General features: G+C 36.1%; 1 protein-coding gene across 1 annotated transcript in view; it reads left to right on the forward strand.

The window, feature by feature from the left end:
- The first annotated feature begins 1,355 nt into the window (after positions 1-1,355).
- Positions 1,356-19,584, forward strand: part of hat1 (histone acetyltransferase 1) — a 35,215-nt gene continuing 16,986 nt past the window's right edge. The window contains 7 exon segments of the mRNA NM_001004572.2: positions 1,356-1,402; positions 2,819-2,890; positions 4,709-4,784; positions 5,160-5,280; positions 11,431-11,610; positions 14,102-14,223; positions 17,750-17,854. Of these exon segments, the coding sequence (NP_001004572.1) occupies positions 1,396-1,402; positions 2,819-2,890; positions 4,709-4,784; positions 5,160-5,280; positions 11,431-11,610; positions 14,102-14,223; positions 17,750-17,854 (683 nt within the window). The 5' untranslated portion in view covers positions 1,356-1,395.

Consider the following 19,584-nt stretch of genomic DNA (forward strand, 5'->3'; position numbering starts at 1 on the left):
CATGCGTACACTGGGAAAGCATGCAAACTCCCCACAGAAATGCCAACTGGCCAAGCCAGGGCTTGAACCAGCGACCTTCTTACTGTGAGGCTATCATACTATCCACTGCGCCACCATGATGCCCATTATTTATGTATTTTGACTAATTTGACTAAATTTGTACTAATTTGAATGAACTATTATGATTAGAAATGTGCTGAAAAAATCTTCTCTGTTCTCTCCATTAAACAGAAATTAGGGGGAAAATAAACAAGGGGAGTAATAATTCAGGGGGTTTAATAATTCTGACATCGAACTGTATATATTTATATAATTGTAGTTAAATCCTATTTGGTCATATTTTAAATTATAATAGCCTATTAAAGCACTGTTAAAATAGGTTATGGCAACATATGCATTTTTATTACTTCAGTACACTGTATATATCAGTATAGATTCAACTTGATTAATGATTAAATAAACAACACAGTTAATTTGAATCCATACCTTAAAATGTAAGATTTTTCTTTTACAGAGAATTAATAGATTAGATTATTTTTCTAAAACAAATTAATGTTTCCTACAGATTTGTTTTGTCATTCGGAATAAGTGAAACTCCAGCCAGTACAAAGTCTAGAAGGGATACAGCTGTGGCTACTCACATCAATATAGTGGATCTTTTGTCACTCTGTACAACAATATTTTACATTACTGTGAGGGTTGGGATGGGGTAGACGTTTCTAAAATACTATTTAATTAGAAATTTTATAAATAATATAAATATTTCTTGTTATAATCACTGTTTTTACATTACTGTGTAATTTGGGTTAAAAGTAGACGTCAATAAAATACAATTTAATGGGTAATTTAATAAATAATAGAAATATTTCTCGTTACAATTGCTGTTTTGCATTACTGTGAGGGTTGGGTTTATGGTTTGGGTAGGGGTAGACTTAAAAAAAAACCTTAATAGGCAATTTAATAAATAATATAAATATTTCTCTTTACAATTGCTGTTTTTACATTAGGATTAGGTTTAGGTTAGGGGGTAGACGTTACCAAAATACAATGTAATGAGTAATTTAATAAATTATATGAATATTTCTCGTTACAATTGCTGTTTTTACATTGATGTGAGCGTTGGGTTTATGGTTTGGGTAGGGGTAGACATTAAAAAATACATTAATGGGCGATTTAATAAACAATATAAATATCGTTCACGCTGCAGCTGTATCCCTTCTAGCAACAACCAGTAGAAACGGTGTTGCAAAAAATCAGCTTGGAGGCAAATCCGCTGCTGCCGCGGTGAGAAAAACAACGCACTCTGTTCTCCAATGGTGTAAGCGAGCGGAAGCACGTGGGTAAACAGGAAGCAGTTTTTGGCATTTGGCGGGTTGAGGGCGAAGACGTGCAAAAATGGCGGGTGAGTGTGAAAGCGTTTTATAACAGCGGCCGTGTTTTATTACCGCTGCTATCATGAAGCATGTGTGTTTATATGACTGTAGAGCTCGTGGGGTGCAGTGTGCTGATGACTGGAAGCGGACAGAATATAGAAACAGAGTATTAGCCGCGGCTAAATGCTAATCACCACAGAGGAAAGCAACACATGTTTGTTTACATTGTTCGCTTTTGATGGCGGATATACGCACATACCAACACACTAACGTTATATCACACAGATAAATCATTGCATATTGGGATGAACATGTAGGTGTTAGTTAACTGTGTAGTGTGCAGGTGTGTAATGCAGTTTCCAAGTAACCTGTCAGTATAACGTGCAGCATCTATCTATCTATCTATCTATCTATCTATCTATCTATCTATCTATCTATCTATCTATCTATCTATCTATCTATCTATCTATCTGTGTCTGTCTGTCTTTATATTCATAATATATTAATGTTGCCAATGCATAAATTAAATATAATGTTTTTTATTGATTGCACATGTCTGCAATACGTATATTACGTATAACGTTACTATTATCATGAAAACGGTAATCGTGCGATATATCGCGCCGCTGTAATGTAAATATATAATCTAACAGTCCTGCGCATTGAGTAAAATTTGGTTTTATATTCACACCTTTGGCATTAATGAAACGTGACAACACGTGAAAAGGTCTCTATATTGCCCTATACACTACTTTGAATGATAGAGGTAAAGTCGGTTTTATATTCGCACATTCGTTCATTTAGTCTCCATTATGTTTTCCATGTTACTTTGAATATTCGATCGGAATTAGCATGCAAGTATGACTTCTAAACAACATTAACACTATCTAATTCACTGTGAACAACGTTGTACTTTGATAGTCATTTGCTGCTTATATGATTTCCCTATTTAGAATTTGCAAAGAATACTTTTCTGAAATTATATTATTAAGGAGAATGTCTGAATATCCGAATATAAAACCAACTTTACCTCTATCTTTGATTGTTCGGTCTGAAGTAAGTTCAAAACAGGGTTGTGCTTTGATATTCATTGTCTGCTAATATGATTTCCCTTTTTGCTATTGGCATTTAATACTTTTCTGAAATTATATTAAGAAGGTGAACGTCAGAATGTGCGATTTATAAAACCAACTTTACCCCAATGACCTGCAAATGCTTCAATTTAGCATTGTCATTAGGAATTAAACTGCATCAATATTTTATGGTACAAATATTTGTATAAATTTATAAATGTATTGGGAGAATTGCAGTGCAGCCGCAACCACATTGTTGTGTCATAATGCGGTGGGTTTAGGTCATAAATAAAAATGTGTAGCTGATGATGACAGAAATTAGATGTTTTCTTGTGCACTTATGATTGACATGCTTTTTTTTCTTCACTACAGCTGTGAATGACATGGAGAAGAAGCTTGCGGAGTATAAATGCGACACCAATGAAGCGATATGTCTAAAATTGGGTAAATCATTAGTCTTTCCAACATTATACAACAATACAATGTCTTATGGTGCGTTCACACCAAACGCGGCACGTGCTGATAAATCGCAATATTCGCGTGTAAATAGACGCATGAACATTTTGAGTTCACTTGCTTCATTTGTGCGTCAAATTCACTTCACAATAGATGTGGATTCGCATCATGGGCAGGGCTTTTGTCTGCCTGGTGACTCTAAGTTCGTTGCAAAATAGCTAACATGGATTTTATTGAGAGAATAGCTGTGTTTATGTGCTTTAGGAAGGCTGATAAACAGTGTTGATTTGTTTCTAGCCGTGCCTGAGTCCACTAGATCCTTTCAGAGGTGCACCCAGCTCTGTGAGTTCATCAACTCCTCCAGAAACTTTACCTGGATGATGGAGGCTTTCAGCAGTGATTCTGATTGAGCCGAGCCCAGCTTGATGAACTCTTGTCTGGTATTGGCTAGAGGATTTCCTCTCAGCACACCAACAACAGGCGCTACATCATAATCACACCCCTACAAGAGAAAGCTCCTGATTTGTTAAGGTGGAGCGAATGTCCGCGGAATTTCAGATTTTTCAACTCAAGCAATACGTTATCGCACAAGATTCTTAACTTGCACCACTTCATTCGTACGAATTACATTGTTCGCGCCGCCTCATTCGCGCCGCACTGTGTCTATTCGCATCTTTGCATTGACGCTTAATGCCTAGTTCACACTAGAGGATTTAGATCATGTAGTGTGTGACCCCACTCTTGTGGATCATTCACAGAGTGTTGCGTAGTGTGAACACCACAGAGATTAAAAGACACAAAGTCAAGTCATGTAGTGTGAACGGCACAGCGATCTGCTGATGTTTAAAATCCTGTAGTGTGATCTAGGCTTAACTTGCATCTGGTTGTGAACGCAGCATTAAAGGTGTAGTATGTAAGATTGACACCCAATGGTTAAACTAGGTATTGCAGCTCATATTCGAAACACCTTTTCATCCAGCCTCTTCTTCGGCAACTTGATGCAAACGCAGATTGCCAGATTGACAACACAAGCAAGCATACCTATTGAGCCTACACCGTAACTAGTAACTACACTTGATGAAAAGAATATTTTCCATGTTAAAGAAGTTTTTGTACATTCCATCACCTGAAATTTCTAGTTTAGAAATGGTTTCTAATTCTCGCAGCTGAACAACAGCATAAACTACCAAAGATCACCTCAGGTACTGATTACATGCTTTATTCAGTGTTAAATGCTGCCAATGTGAGGCTGAATATCATTTTACATGACATTTATTGCCATACTGAAAGCAGCAGATAGTTTACCTCAGAACCTAAAAAATAATATGCATATATAAAAATGAATGTTAGAAATTGATGCAGCCTTAAAAAATTAAAATGAAATATACTGAGTTTTCCATCTAGGCAACTCGCGGTGCTGAAATATAATTGGATAAACTGGCAGTGGGTTGGTTATAGAGACTAAAACAAATACAGATATTATGGCACAACACACATTTTCAAAGGAGAATATCTGACTTTTTAGCATTGTATTTCAAATAAATAAGTACATTCACTTGGCATATTTCTTATATTATGGCTTAAATATTATTTAAAAATAATCTTAAATATTATATTTATGCTTTAGAAGAGTCAAACCCTTGCATACAGCACCTTTAATGTTTCATTTATCATTTTTATTCCAAATGCTCCCTTTCTTTTCTGATCTTGTGTCTTTGGGTGTGATTGAATAAGGTTAACTAATAATAGCTGATAAGATATTTTCCCAGTTGTTAAAATATTTTTTTTTCTGTGCATGTGCTATAGTGAGGTTCCCGGAGGATATAGATGATGAAAGCACAACATTTCACCCGGAGTTCAGTCATCAGCTGTTTGGAGATGAGTATGTATCAGAATTTCATGAGTGTGAAATTCAGTTTTCCCCTTATAATATAATGTGTCCTTTTTTATTATAATTACTATGATTTTGGCTATTTGTTCTCTTTTTTTGTTTGTTTTCACGGCAAAAAAATATAATTTCTGTTTTGAAATCCATCACAAGCCATCACAAAACATTTTTTTTAGGCTGCATAATAATTTTTAATACTTTATTTATTTATAGATTTACACAAATATTTGTTTTAATAGTAATGCGGGTAAGTTCAAAAACTGGTATCTCGTCTTTGACCGATTTATGTATGCTTTTACTGTAATGTGATCATTGTGTTTTTCCCTCGCAGTCCCAATTCCTATTCAGTGTCTTTTTTTATTTGCACAGTGAAGTGGCGTTTGGCTACAAGGGTCTTCAGATCCAGCTTTACCAGAGCGCAGGAAACCTCAACACCCTGTTCAAAGTCAAGTACACTGCCAGGGTCACAGACAAGTTTGACTGCGTTGAGGTACAGTTTCTACTTGCTTATTTCATGCTGTATACATCAATATCTCTGACTGACTGTGTGGTTATGCATGGCTTTTACAGTAATGCAATAGTGAATAATCATAAAGCATCTCATTGCAAACTACAAACCCAAACCAGAAAATGTTGGGACAGTGTGGAGAATGCTAATAAAAAAGAAAGTAGTGATTTCTAAATTTGCTTTGACTTGTATTTCATTGCTGACAATACAGCAAACATTAATGTGTTCCTCATGTTTTTTTTATAGCTTTTTATTTTTTTTATAAACACTTTTTCCAATGTTGGTTCTTACAACTTATTTAAAGAGTGGACCCCAAGAAATGCATTTTTTTGGGTAAAAATCATACAAACATCATACTTTATATTTGCTTTGTTGTATTGGAGGTTTAGGCTTGTTCTCTGTGGCTCTTCAGAGAAATGTGCTACAGCTGTCAAACCGGGAGTGCTCGTGCTCTCGCTGAAGTACACAAGTATGCAACCAGCCAAGCAAAAGGTGAAACTGCCATTTACATGGACGCCTAACGAATATCTCATTAAACGAAAAGCACTCTTCAGATTTTTTATTTTTTATTTTTTTACAGTATCGGGGCAGTATTCTTTAGTTTTCAGCTTCAGTTTTAGCAGTGCTTTTGTTTGCACTCTCATTGTTTATGTTGATGATGTGATCGTGTTAAGCTCAGTTTGTCAGTTGCCTTTATTTATGGGATATTAGTCCCATTTATAGAGAGCAGATGACAGCTGCACTCTGGGTAAATAATAAATTAATTTCAAGAGTTCACACTTAGCTGATGATTGATTATAAAGCTGGTTCAGCATGCTGTCCTGGGAGAGAGCCCTGAGCTCATAAGATCCTGGAGCCTGAGGCTCCCTCCCGTTTGCAGGGCGAGAGGGGAGTTTGAGATTGCGAGAACTCTCCTGCTGTAGTAGCTAATGACCAGATAGTGATTGCTCTTAAGAGATATCTATTTACTAGGAGCATGTCTATGGTGCTGATTTGGACTAGTCAGTTAACTTAGGTTGCATCTTTTTGGACGGTGGGAGGAAACCGGGGAACCTGGGGGAAACCCACATGACCACGGGGAGAACGTGTAAACTCCGCACAGAAACTTCAGCTGGCTTGGTAAGGACTAGAAGCAGTGACGTTCTTGCTGTAAGGCAACAGTGCTCACCATTTAAATGTGTTACCAAAAACACGGACCTATATTATAGCTCATTCTTATATCTATATAATTTAAACAAGCCCCAAATCCTCATGTTTGCCATTGAATCAGACAGTTGTAGTTTGATCAGATCAGACCTGAGGTCTTTTATTAATATTACAGCTAATTACATGCTGTGCATTGACACGGCTTCTGAATATCCTCCACCTTGAAGCCTAGCATGCAATTATAGTCGCTAAACACACTTGAGGTGTTTTTTTGTCTGAGGACAGTTGGTTTTATAACGTCTTTTCTTTTAGCGTTGCTCATATTAGGTTCTTTTTTTTCCTCGTAGATGAAGACGTCTTTGATTAGGAGGTTTACTGTAATTGGATTCAATGCTGTTGTTGAACCCCATCGTGTAAAGAAGACACATTCTCAGAATGAACCTGAAGAGTCTTAAGCGCCGTTAGTTAATACAGGGACGCTACAATGCCGCGCTTTTATTCGCACGATTGAGCAATTTGCACTGAGAAACTTGTCTATTTTTACCATTTTTCGGTCCGCTCCGTTCTTGTCGTCGTCCCATAATGCAGCGGGACAATAGTGAGTGTTACTGAGCTGCAGGTGCACCGATCCCCTTCTGATATTAGCTGATGTCTGAATGAGCAGGAATTAGCGGCGTGTTGCATTAGCCTTTTGTCGTGTGTTTTTGTGGCCGTTGTGAATGAAGAGTCCCGCGACACAAGCGTAGCCCATCGCGCGGCCAAAGGGCCCTGCTTAGCAACTTAATACAAAGTGTTCTCATGTCAGCCCCGCTGGAAATGGATACAATGCAAACATGGGTGTGCATTCTGCTGGGTAAAAAAAAATCCCAGAGAGGCTGGAAGAGTGGGGGGGGGGCACTATTGTCCGTCCTGGAGCCTGTGAATGGAGAGGGCAAACTCGTTTGATTGAGTTCGTTCACCAGCCTCAGAACACAGGAACCTATTATACATGTCCAGGCTTTTTTTTTTTTGTTAAGTCGAGATCAATTCATTAAATTTATTGCCCGGTGAGAAGCTGGGACACATTACGATGGGGGGAACTTCATCTGATATTCATGGTTTAAGATAAGTAGTAAATGTATTCAATTAAGTGGTCTTTCAGAGGAGGCACTGGATGAAGGGGAGGGGTATAGGGGGGGCTGGAAACTCCTCAGCTGACATTGCTAATTGCCTAATGGGTCTCCTTTTTGTGTCAGGAAAATATGTATTTTTTTCCTTTAATTCCTTTTCGTGGCGTGCCAATCACAGCTGAAGTATAGCTTAATGACAGAACAATAGGGAATTACTCTGTTAGGGCTCTTTTGTGATTATATGTAAGGCCGAGCGCCGGGGGAATAGACGCATAACTCATAAATGTGCCACTTCAGTTTATATGATTAAATTCAGCTGCTCTCGCTGTATACCAGACACAGCTGAGTTAACCACTCGCGCTCTGTGGGAAGCTGGAAACGTGCTTTAGATTAAGACCAATGTGCGTTGCCTCTAAAGAGATGTACTCGTATTTGGTCTCATTTGCTGATGTTTGGCTTTAGATGAATAATTTGTAATGCAGTATTTGCTGAATCTCATGTTGTTCCAAATGACAAAACTGAGCAGAATCTTGCTGTCTTTTTAGTTATCTATGTTAAACTGGGGGAAAAAGGCTTTTCTTAGATTTTGTTGCTTTGCTTCTAGTCTAAAAATCTAGAAAATCTTAAATCAAGAAGCATTTTCCAGAGAAGCAAAACATATTGTATTGTTTTGTGAAATAATGTCAAAATTAGGTTAGATTTTCCTTAAATTAAGCAAAATGTGAAATAGTCTTATCCCAAAAGAAAAAAAAACAAGATTATTTTGCTTCAAAATGCACCACACATTCTCTATTGGAGACAGATCAGGACTGCAGGCAGGCCATTCAAGGCCATTCCGCAGCCAGGGCTTTGTAAAGTGTGCACAATGTGATTTTGCATTGTCTTGTTGAAATATGCATGGGCATCCCTGGAGAAGAAGGCAGAATAGTACCTTTAATGATGCCATCCCAAACTGCTAGTTGCTACACATTTCCACCAGGTATAGAGAAGTTGACGGCACTTCTGGACACCGTTAACAAAGGGCTTTTTTGGCACAGTACAGTTTTAACTGACATTTGTCGATTTAACTATGTATTGTGGTACTTGACAGGTTTTCCAAAGCAGTCCTGAGCCCATGTAGTGATATGGCTTATATATATAAATGAGGATTCTTAATGGAGTTCCTCCTGAGGGATCAGAGATCACAATTGTTTAGCTTAGGCTTGCGCCCTTGTCCTTAATGCACTGAAATTCTTTCTGTTGAAGGTAAAAAAAAATCCAAATGTCTTTCTCTCTTTCTTTGAACATTATTTTAAAACGTTTCAATAATTTTCTCACATATTTGTTGGCAAACTGGCGATCATCTGCCCCTTTTTTGCTCCTGAAGGACTAGACCCTTCTTGCATGCTGCTTTTTATATCAAATCATAACTCCAATCACCTGTTGCAGATCCCATCATAATTTAGCATCATTTTTTTGCTTACCCCATTGGCAAATTGGGAAAATTTGCCATTGGGGTTTGCCATTTTTGTGAACTAACTCAAATTGGCTTATTCCTAAAACAAGACAGTATATTTTGCTTGTCTAGAATTTGTAGTTATTTGGACAAGAATCAAGACAAAAAAAATACAATTAACAATTTTTTTGCAGTGTGGAAACAGACTCATGATTTAGGCAAAACCTGTATAGATGGACGTTACTGTTCAAACGTTTGGCCTCTGTAAGATACGTCATTGATTACATAAGGCTATTAAAAAAAACACACATGCTTTCGATAGTAATCCAACACAGGCTTATTGAAAATATGTTCTTAGACTAGATGTTTGTGAAACGGCAAAAAAAAACATACTTGGGGTGCTTTCACACCTACACTTTTGTTTCGGAACAGGTCTCGTTTGCCTAGTTAGCGCGGTTCGTTTGGCATATGTGAACAGGGCAATTGCGCTCTGTTCCATGCCAAAGTAATCGTTCCGAGATCGCTTGAGTGAGGTGGTCTTGGCTCGATTAAAACGAACCCTGGATCGGTTTGATTGCAGTGAGAAAGCGATCCGATCCGAGCACGGTTATATCACAGTGTTTTATGGATATGTAATAGGCTTACGGCTATATGAAGAGAGAATTATGAGTAGGGCGGGAAGTTTCGCGAGTCTCCGGATGCCCGCAAATGAGTGATGATCTCCCGGTAATCTCGCGTCTTCCTCCCGGTCCTCAAATAGGCATCGTCGCGCACACTTCTCACCCCTCCCCACTGCATCTCTCCTCAGACACGTCACGCGCACCCTGTCAATCACCACCAAACCACCACCTCTCCTGACAGCTGAGCGGGACGCTGCAAAATAATCCCTGACACTCTGACCAATGTGAGGAGAGTTTACTCGCACGTTACTTGTTTTAGCTCTTTTGGTCCGATTAGAAACTTTGCAGTGTGAAAGTGAACCGCTCCAAGAGCAAAGAGCAACAATGTAACAATTGTAATCTCTGTTTCGGAACAACTGAATCAATTCACAGGTGTGAAAGCACCCTTAGTTTGACTGCAGTTCCTAAGTAAAATGAAGGGGCAGTATGATAGCAACAACTTTTGTTCCTTTTCACACTAATGATATTTACAGGGACAAATTATTGACGAACAGTGGATTATTTTTGTGCAGTTCTTTGTACAACACTAAATAAATACCACAAAACAAATGACTGATTATAATAAAATACGTTAGCCTCACTCATCTCCACATGGACAACTTTTCTGGCATGGTCAGTTTGTTCGGTAGCTCACTTATTACGGTGTTTTACTTGTAATGCAAAGCACTTTGGTTCGAGTCCAGTGGAACACGATTCCACAGAAGAGATAAAAGCAGTGTAAAATCAAGGTAAAACTGTTTGCATTTGCAAACACTTTGTTGTTTTCATTCATTTAGTCAGAAAGGCTCTCAAAGCTTGGGTCTGTGGCAATGCGACCTCCTGTGGACAGTAGCAAACTCCGAAATGAGAGGCAGAGTTCCATATGAGGTGGTTATTAATTAGCAAATAATATGAACATTACAAACCTAAACATTAGGTAAGCAGGTTACATTGTAACCTCGTGTCCTAACAACATGCTCCATGACTAGAACTTGCAGTGATGAGCAGTTTGGCTGTTTGCACCCGACGAAACACCAATGTAAATACAGCCATTCAGAAACAGAATAGTGCACTCACTGCACTCCAACAAAATGGTAAGGTTTATAATCTAATTAATACATATTAAACCTCTTTAACGTTATTAAACATGGATGCTAAATCACTGATATGTGTTGGCTTGCACTGAGTCACAGTTCTAAAGTTCAATTTCAAACTGTTTATTTTACTTTCAAGATCTGAGGTGAACTATCTGCTGCTGCTTTCAGAAGTAAAGCAATAAATGTCATGTGAAATGGCATTCAAACACACAATGTTAGCATTTAACACTGAATAAAGCACATGAGGTGTGTCTGAGATGATCGTTGTCCTGTTGTTCAGCTGCAAGAACCTGCTCTTACAAATGTTTTGAACTAGGCATGCAATGCCTAGTTCAACCACTGGGTGTCAAACTTCCATACTGCACCTTTAAAGTGCAATACTTTAAAACAAAAGCAGCCTTGGTCTTTCAAAAGAAATGTATTTTCTAACTTCTGTTTAGTCTTTTTTATTTTTTTTCTAAATCGCATAAAATTAATCCTGGCTTCAGATTTACACAGTTCTTAAATTGTGATTGTGAGAGGTTTAAATATTGACTTTACTTCGACTCTGTTGTTTGAATTGCAATATAAACTGGTGTCTCGTACATAAATGCTCTGCAAATGTTGTTAGTAATTCATTTGTTGAAATGTTGGTAGTTAATCATTGTTTTTTTTTTTGTTTTTTTGCTGTGTGTGTTTGCTCTCAGCCAGATGATGTGGAGGGTAAAATCCGAGAGATCATTCCTGCTGGTTTCTGCTGTAACACAGACGACTTCATCTCTGTCCTGGAGAAAGAGGCCAACTTTAAACCCTTCGGCAGCCTGCAGCACACCTACAAAGTTCACAATGTGGAGGCAGGAGAGGATCTCACCTACCAGATACACAAGGTACAGAGTCTCCCACTGCTTTGGCAGAGTCATCCAGACACTGCTCGCTGCAGAGCCACTTGGGCTTCAATGAGGGGGAGCTTGAGCTCCAACTCCTCCTCCTATAAGCTGTTTTAATGCGTGCACCCACCCCTAAACCCAACCCCCCAGTGACATCACTTTTAGGAGGAGTGCAAGGAAGGAGGAGCTGGAGCTCAAGCTCTCTGCAGTGAGTACCACTTGATTCAAACAGCAACTAGGGTTGAGTTTTTAGGTCTTACGATTTACAGTGTAGATTGGGAATAACCAAAAGAAAAGCTTTTTTTTTTTTTTTTTTTTTTTTGAACCGCATTGAAAAAATCTTTAACAAAGCTTTCTCATTTGGTGCAAGTAGTGCTTGAATCTTATTTTTTCCTATTTGTATTTTCTTTCATGCAATAATAGATATATGAATACATAGAATATGGTATCTGCAAATAGAAAAATGCTCAGATTTGCAATAGTAAAATAAATTTGACTGATTTTATTGAATCTTGTTGATTCATCATTTATTGAAAATGTCACTTTTTAAAGTAACATTTAAAGGCTGTACTAGGTTAATTAGGCAAGTCATTGTATATTGATGGTTTGTTCTGTAGACCAGTGGTCCCCAACCCCCGGCCTGCTGACCGGTACCGGTGGTCTGTGCTAGAAATCATTAATTATTTGCATGGTATTTATTTTTAAAGTCTAAACAATAATTTATTTAAATTTTTAATTTTTATTTTGAAATGTGACCGAGTTCTCTTGGTGACTTTTCAGTCACTTGAGCACCAAAATTTAACACAAGCTAGCAAAAACATTGGAAAGTTTTTTTTACGAAGATGTAAAGGCCAAATAAAGGACCCACGAACTGCCAAGGAATGGATCCGCAACCCATTTGCCAACAAATCAGGTGAATCCAGCATGTCTGTGCTGGAAGAAGATCAACTGCTGGAGATCACAAATCATGGCGACTTTAGGGGCCGTTCTCATATCACGTCTTTTCCAAGCACAAGTTCGCTATTTCCAATGGAGGCGCACAGCTTCCAGGCGCCCCCAATTGAGAACATCTCAACTTTTCAGAATGCCGTGAGCGCACCACAAGATCTTTGACAAGAACTGACAGATCAGCTTCATACTTTGTATGGGATATGCACATTTCAGTGGACTAATTACCTCAGATAAACACAGAACACCCAAACACTGCAGTGCTTTTTAATTTTCTCCGTAAATAAAACTTATATCAGAGTTGCAGCAATGTTTTGACAGCCTCTATCTACGTAGATCGATCCTCCCTTTCCTTGTACGAGGTAAAATTATCAAGCGTTGACCAGTTCGTGGTAATAAAAAGGTTGGTGACCTCTGCTGTTGACAATCAAAAAAATATATTGTTTAAAGGGGCTAATAATATTGGCCTTAAAATGTTTTTTAAAAACTTATTCTAGCCAAAATAAAACAAATAAGACTTTTTCTAAAAGAAGAGAATATTATAAGAAATACTGTGGGAAAAAATCCTTGCTCAGTTAAGCATAATTTGGGATATATATATATATATATATATATATATATATATATATATATATATATATATATATATATATATATATATATATATGTATATATAAATATATGTATATATATATATATATATATATATATATATATATATATATATATATATATATGTATATATAAATATATGTATATATATATGTATATATAAATATATGTATATATATATATATATATATATATATATATATATATATATATGTATATATAAATATATGTATATATATATGTATATATAAATATATGTATATATATATATATATATATATATATATATATATATATATGTATATATAAATATATGTATATATATGTATATATATGTATATATAAATATATGTATATATATATATATACATATATATATATATATATATATATATATGTATATATAAATATATGTATATATATATATATATATATATATATATACATATATATATATATATATATATATATATATATATATATATATATATATATATATGTATATATATATATATATATATATATATATATATATATGTATATATATATATATATATATATATATATATATATATGTATATATATATATATATGTATATATAAATATATGTATATATATATATATATATATATATATATATATATATATATATATATAAATATATGTATATATATATATATATATACATATATATATATATATATATATATATATATATATATATATATATATATATACATATATTTATATATACATATATATATATATACATATATATATATATATATATATATATATATATATATATATATATATATATATATATATATATATATATATCCCAAATTATGCTTAACTGAGCAAGGATTTTTTCCTATATATAAAGAGGGGTAATAATTTTGACTTCCACTGTCTGTATGCTCATATCAGGTGGACATCTCATGTCCAGGCTTCAGAGAATACCACGAGCGCTTACAGACATTTCTCATGTGGTTCATCGAGACGGCCAGTTTCATCGATGTGGATGACGATCGCTGGGATTTCTTCCTCGTGTAAGTGTCACAAATTCATAATGTTGCATCACATTTCTGCAGTAAAAAAAATTATATAATTTGTTCTCCAAGCACCCTCAAATGTCTTACAAACTTGCCAGATTCACAACATGACCTTAAGTGTTTTGTTCATCATTTATGCATAATTTACACGAAAAAAAATTTTTTTTTTGGTTCTTATTTAGAACTGGTGCATCTTCTAATGAAATTGTGCATGTGCATTAATGAGACAGGATGTAATAAAATCAGAGAAAGATTTTGTATGTTAAAATAACTTGCAGGGATGTCATGAAAGGTTCACGAACATCTACAAGAATCGGGTTGCACTGTAAAAAATAAGTAGTTCACTCTACTTAAAATAAGTGAGTAGTCCTGTTGCTTTTAAAACAATTAGTTGACTTAAAACGTGAGTAAACCTGTTGCTTTTAAAACAATTAGTTGACTTTACTTATAATAAGTAAGTTAACCTTTTGCTCTTAAAAGGATTAGTTGACTTTACTTAAAATAGGGGAGCAAACCTAAACCATTTCCTTTACATTATTAGTTGACTTAACTAAAAATAAGTGTGTAAACCTGTTGCTTTTAAAACGGTTAGTTTACTTTGACCTAAGCAAGCGAGTAAACACGTCTTAAAATTTATAAGTAAAGGAACTATGCATAATTATAAAGTTAAGTTAAATTAACGCTAACAGTTCCATGTTACAATGGGTTTACTCACTTGTTTTAGGTAAATAATCCATTTTTACAGGTAGTTCACGAACAGCTGTGAAGTTCTTGTGTTAATTGCACTACTATGTAAATGATTAAGACTGTACTGTTCGAAATACACATTTTTTTCTTTCTATGATTAATAGTAATTAAAACACCAACCCAAAGGTTAGTTTTAAAATACAACATTACACTATTTTGCAGTGTCCAACATATTCAGCCTATTTGTGCTTCAACCTTTTTGACTCCCTTTTTGGAAAGTCCCTTAAATTTAAACTGTGTTTACTCCTACTTTCTATCAATTCTACAATAGCTCGATTATATATGCACTACCTGACAAAAGTCTTGTCGCCTATCCAAGTTTTAGGCAAATAATAACTTGTAGTTGATCATTTGGTATCAGAAGTGGCTTTTATGAAAGGCAAAGGCCTGTAGATTACGCTTATTTGACCAAAATAAAACGTGATCATGCCTTGATTTTTAATGACTTAATGAGGACAGTAAAGGTCTGACTTTGCTTAGACTAAAGTCTTGTCACTGAACAGAAATAATGTCCAGTATAGAATATAAAGTCCTGCTGCAGTGGAGACAGAATGAATATTGTGTCTGACTCCATCATGAGCTTGGATTACTGCATTCATACATCTGTGACATGACTCAAATCACTGATTAATAAAGTCATCTGGAATGGAAAAAAAGGTTTGGAACAAGTGGGGAATGAGGAGAATTTTCATTTATGGGTGAACTATCCCTTAAAGTTTTCTCAAATGCCATTGTTGTTTGCCGCTTGATATGAAAGTAATCTCTACGTCCCGAATGAAAACCAATTCACAATCTCTGATGGAGAACTGCTAAATAAAGAGCCTCTCAGATATCTTTTAAGGTTTACTCTTAGCTTTTGACCAAATCTAACTTGTTGATAAAAAAAAGAGAGGAAATCAAGTGCTCTTGGAAAGCCTGTGAGTGGCGCTAATAATGTTGAGTCAATGAACAGTAACTTTGTAGACAGTGCTTTTCGTAGAGACACACACACACACCGAAATCATCCAAACGGCTCCAGTTGCATCTCTCTTTGCCTTTGTGAGGCCAATTAATTCATTTTTGTGAACTAATAGGGCCGACTTAGAAGTCTGCAGTGTTCTCTTGTAAAAACAACAACAGAAAAAGATATTTAAAGGAATAGTTTGAAGAATGCTGGAGACCTGTAACCACTGGCATTTAAAGTAGGAAAAATAAATACAAACATCAGTAACATTCTTCAAAATATCAGAAAAAAAAAAGGTTTGCAACAAGTGTAGGAGGAGAATTTTCATTTACAAGTGAACTATTTCTTTAAGTTTTCTCTAATGTCATTGTTGTTTGCTGCTTGATATGATATGAAAAGTGAACTCCAGGTCTAGAATGAAAACAAGGTCACAATCTCTGATTGACAACTGGTAAATAAAGAGCCTCTAAGATTTTTTTTAAAGTTTACACTCTTAGCTTTTGACCAAATCTAACTTGTTGATAAAAAAAAGAGAAGAAATCAAGTGCTCTTGGAAAGCCTGCGAGTGGCGCTAACAATGTTGAGTCAATGAACAGTAACTTTGTAGACAGTGCTTTTCTTAGAGACACACACACACACACCGAAATCATCCAATCTCTCTTTGCCTTTATGAGGCCAATTAATTAATTTTTGTGAACTAATAGGGCCGACTTAGAAGTCTGCAGTGTTCTCTTGTAAAAACAAAAACAGAAAAAGATCTTTAAAGGAATAGTTAATCCAAAAACAACACTTCTGTCATCATTTACTCTCCCTTCACTCCATCTGTTGAACACCAAAGAAGATATTTTGAAGAATGCTGGAGACCTGTAACCACTGGCATTTAAAGTAGGAAAAATAAATACAAACATCAGTAACATTCTTCAAAATATCAGAAAAAAAGGTTTGCAAAAAGTGTAAGAGGGGAATTTTCATTGACGAGTGAACTATCTCTTTAAGTTTTCTCTAATGTCTAATTGACATTAGACATTAGAGAAAACTTAAAGAGTTGTTGTTTGCTGCTTGATATGATAGGAAAAGTGAACTCCAGGTCTACAATGAAAACAAGTTCACAATGTCTGATGGAGAACTGCTGGATAAAGATCCTCTCAGATATTTTTAAAAGTTTACACTCTTAGCTTTTGACCAAATCTAACTTGTTGATTAAAAAAGAGAGGAAATCAAGTGCTCTTGGAAAGCCTGTGAGTGGCGCTAACAATGTTAAGTCAATGAACAGTAACTTTGTGGACAGTACTCTCCTTAGAGACACACACACACACACACACACACACATCGAAATCATCCAAACGGCTCCAGTTACGTCTCTCCCTGCCTTTGTGTGGCCAATTATCAGGCTGCTTTAATTATATTTTCTCCCGCACTGAGGCAAAATTGTTGATCTGGCAAGAGTTTCCTTTGTGTTGTTTGTCTCGTTTCTTTTGCTCCTGCGTTTCTTTCTTGAGTCAGGCCAAGAGGCTGAATTGAATGTTGTTGTCTTTTGAAAGCGCTGAATGAAGTCTCCAGCGGCAGTGAAGGGGGACTCTGCCTGTGTTTTCTTTGCTTTGGCACCTATTAAAACAGACAATGGGCGAATGGACTGGAGTGATGTGAAGAGGCTCTCTGCTCCAAGTTGCAGTGCACCAATTAAGTGCATAAAGCATTCAGTGTCTCCAGCAGGTGCAGCGACCGGCTACCGTGCTGGCACTGACACCATCAGGGAGGGGGGACTTGCGTCCGGTGCATGGGAGCGTGCCTACGATTGACCTGCCTTTGTCATCTCTCTTGTCTTTCTTGCAGATTCGAGAAGTACAATAAGGACGGAGAGACCCTCTACGCGACGGTTGGCTACATGACAGTGTATAATTACTACGTATACCCAGACAAAACCAGACCACGTGTCAGGTAATTACCGAGGAAGCACGTGCCCGCTTTATTCTGCAGAAAATTACACATCTCTCTCTCTCTTTCTCTCTTTCTGCCTTGTCTCTAAAACTCCCAAATTATCGTCTCGCATCTCTATTGCGTTCCAGCCCCTCTCTGGGTATTATAAGAGCCACGGATTCAGCATCACCCACCCCGATTTTTGAAAACGAGTCTAATGTATTGATTGGCAGGACGCGCTAACGTTTCATTACAGTTGGCCACCGCTGAATGAACAGATATAACCTTTCGGGAGGCTGATGATATCATTGCTTACTGTATTTGAGAACATTTCCAGCATCTACAATGAGACGGGTGAAAGTGTGGATGTCTGAATCTGTAATTCTCAACTGGTGGGTTCACTACCCAATATCACAACTGATTTATTTTTGTTGCTGGAGCAATGATCAATGTTACTGTTTCTCTTATCTGCAGAATAAATATTTAAACAGATTAGGCTCAAAAGTAATATGGCTTTTTAAGCTCTTACATTAAAGCATACCGATTATGTCTCTTTTTAGAGGATTTAAAATAAGTCTCTGATGTTTCTAGAGTGTGCGTGTGATGTTTTAACTCAAAATACCACACAAATAATGTTTTATAATGCTTTAAAACTGCCCCTTTTAGGCTTTGATCCGAATTGTGGCGTTTTGGTGACTGTCGCTTTAAATTCGAATGAGATTGGGCTCTTTTCAAAAGGGGGCGGGGCTACTAATGATGCAATAATCATTTTGTCTCGATTAATGTTTTTTCATAATAGTTAGAAACCAAAATCGAAACCGAGTCTTCAATTAATCGCGCAGCCCTACTATATATGCAAGTGTGTTTAAACCCCTTAAAGGATTTTTGCATAATAGGTCTCCTTTAAAATACATTATAATCAATACATTACAATTACCAGGGCTCGAAATGAACCTTTTTGTTTGGTTGCACTGGTGCTCCTAACTTAAAAAATGTAGGCGCATCAGCCAAAATTTAGTCGCACCCACCAATTATAAGCACCGTTACTACTAGTGTTTTACAAACATATTTATTGTATTTGAAATCAACAGTAATCAAACTAACAAGCAAAAAAAAATTTATATATATATATATATATATATATATATGCAAGCATGAGGAAAATATGTCTCAACGAAATCCCGTAATCACAAAAAAATAGATTTTTATAACAGAACTGAGTGACCAAAAGATACACGGAGCGCTCACCGGCCCTGCACACACTGCTTGACATTGAGTCTGTAAACGGTATAACTGTGCTGTTCTCACGGGTGCTGTCTGATATCGCACTGATGCTTTTGACATATACTGTACCTTATTATATGCATACGTCATGTTAATAGCAATATCAGTCTTTTTATGAGTAGCGATATTAGTTTACTCGATATTAGTTTACTCGAGTAGCGATATTAGTTTAAATTTGGAGTTAAATTTTACATATAGCTGCTACTTGCTCGGCGGAGAGCATCTGGCGATTATATGAAGGATTAAACAGAAGCTTTCGTGCTAGATGTGGTTACCTGAAAATTCTATCCCACAGACTTTTCATAGCGGACTTGAAGCCAATGGTCTTTTATCCACTCTTGGAAAAGTGTAGATTAACATTCAGCTCATGATCACTAGTAAGATGTGTCATTATATGTAACTTTAGATGGTTTCTAAAACAAAATCTGTCAGTGTTATCTTCATTCTCATCTTCAGTGCTTAACAAT

The sequence above is a fragment of the Danio rerio genome, chromosome 9, assembly GCF_052040795.2.
Source record: "Danio rerio strain M-AB ecotype USA chromosome 9, GRCz13ab, whole genome shotgun sequence".
Classification (NCBI taxonomy): Eukaryota; Metazoa; Chordata; class Actinopteri; order Cypriniformes; family Danionidae; genus Danio; species Danio rerio.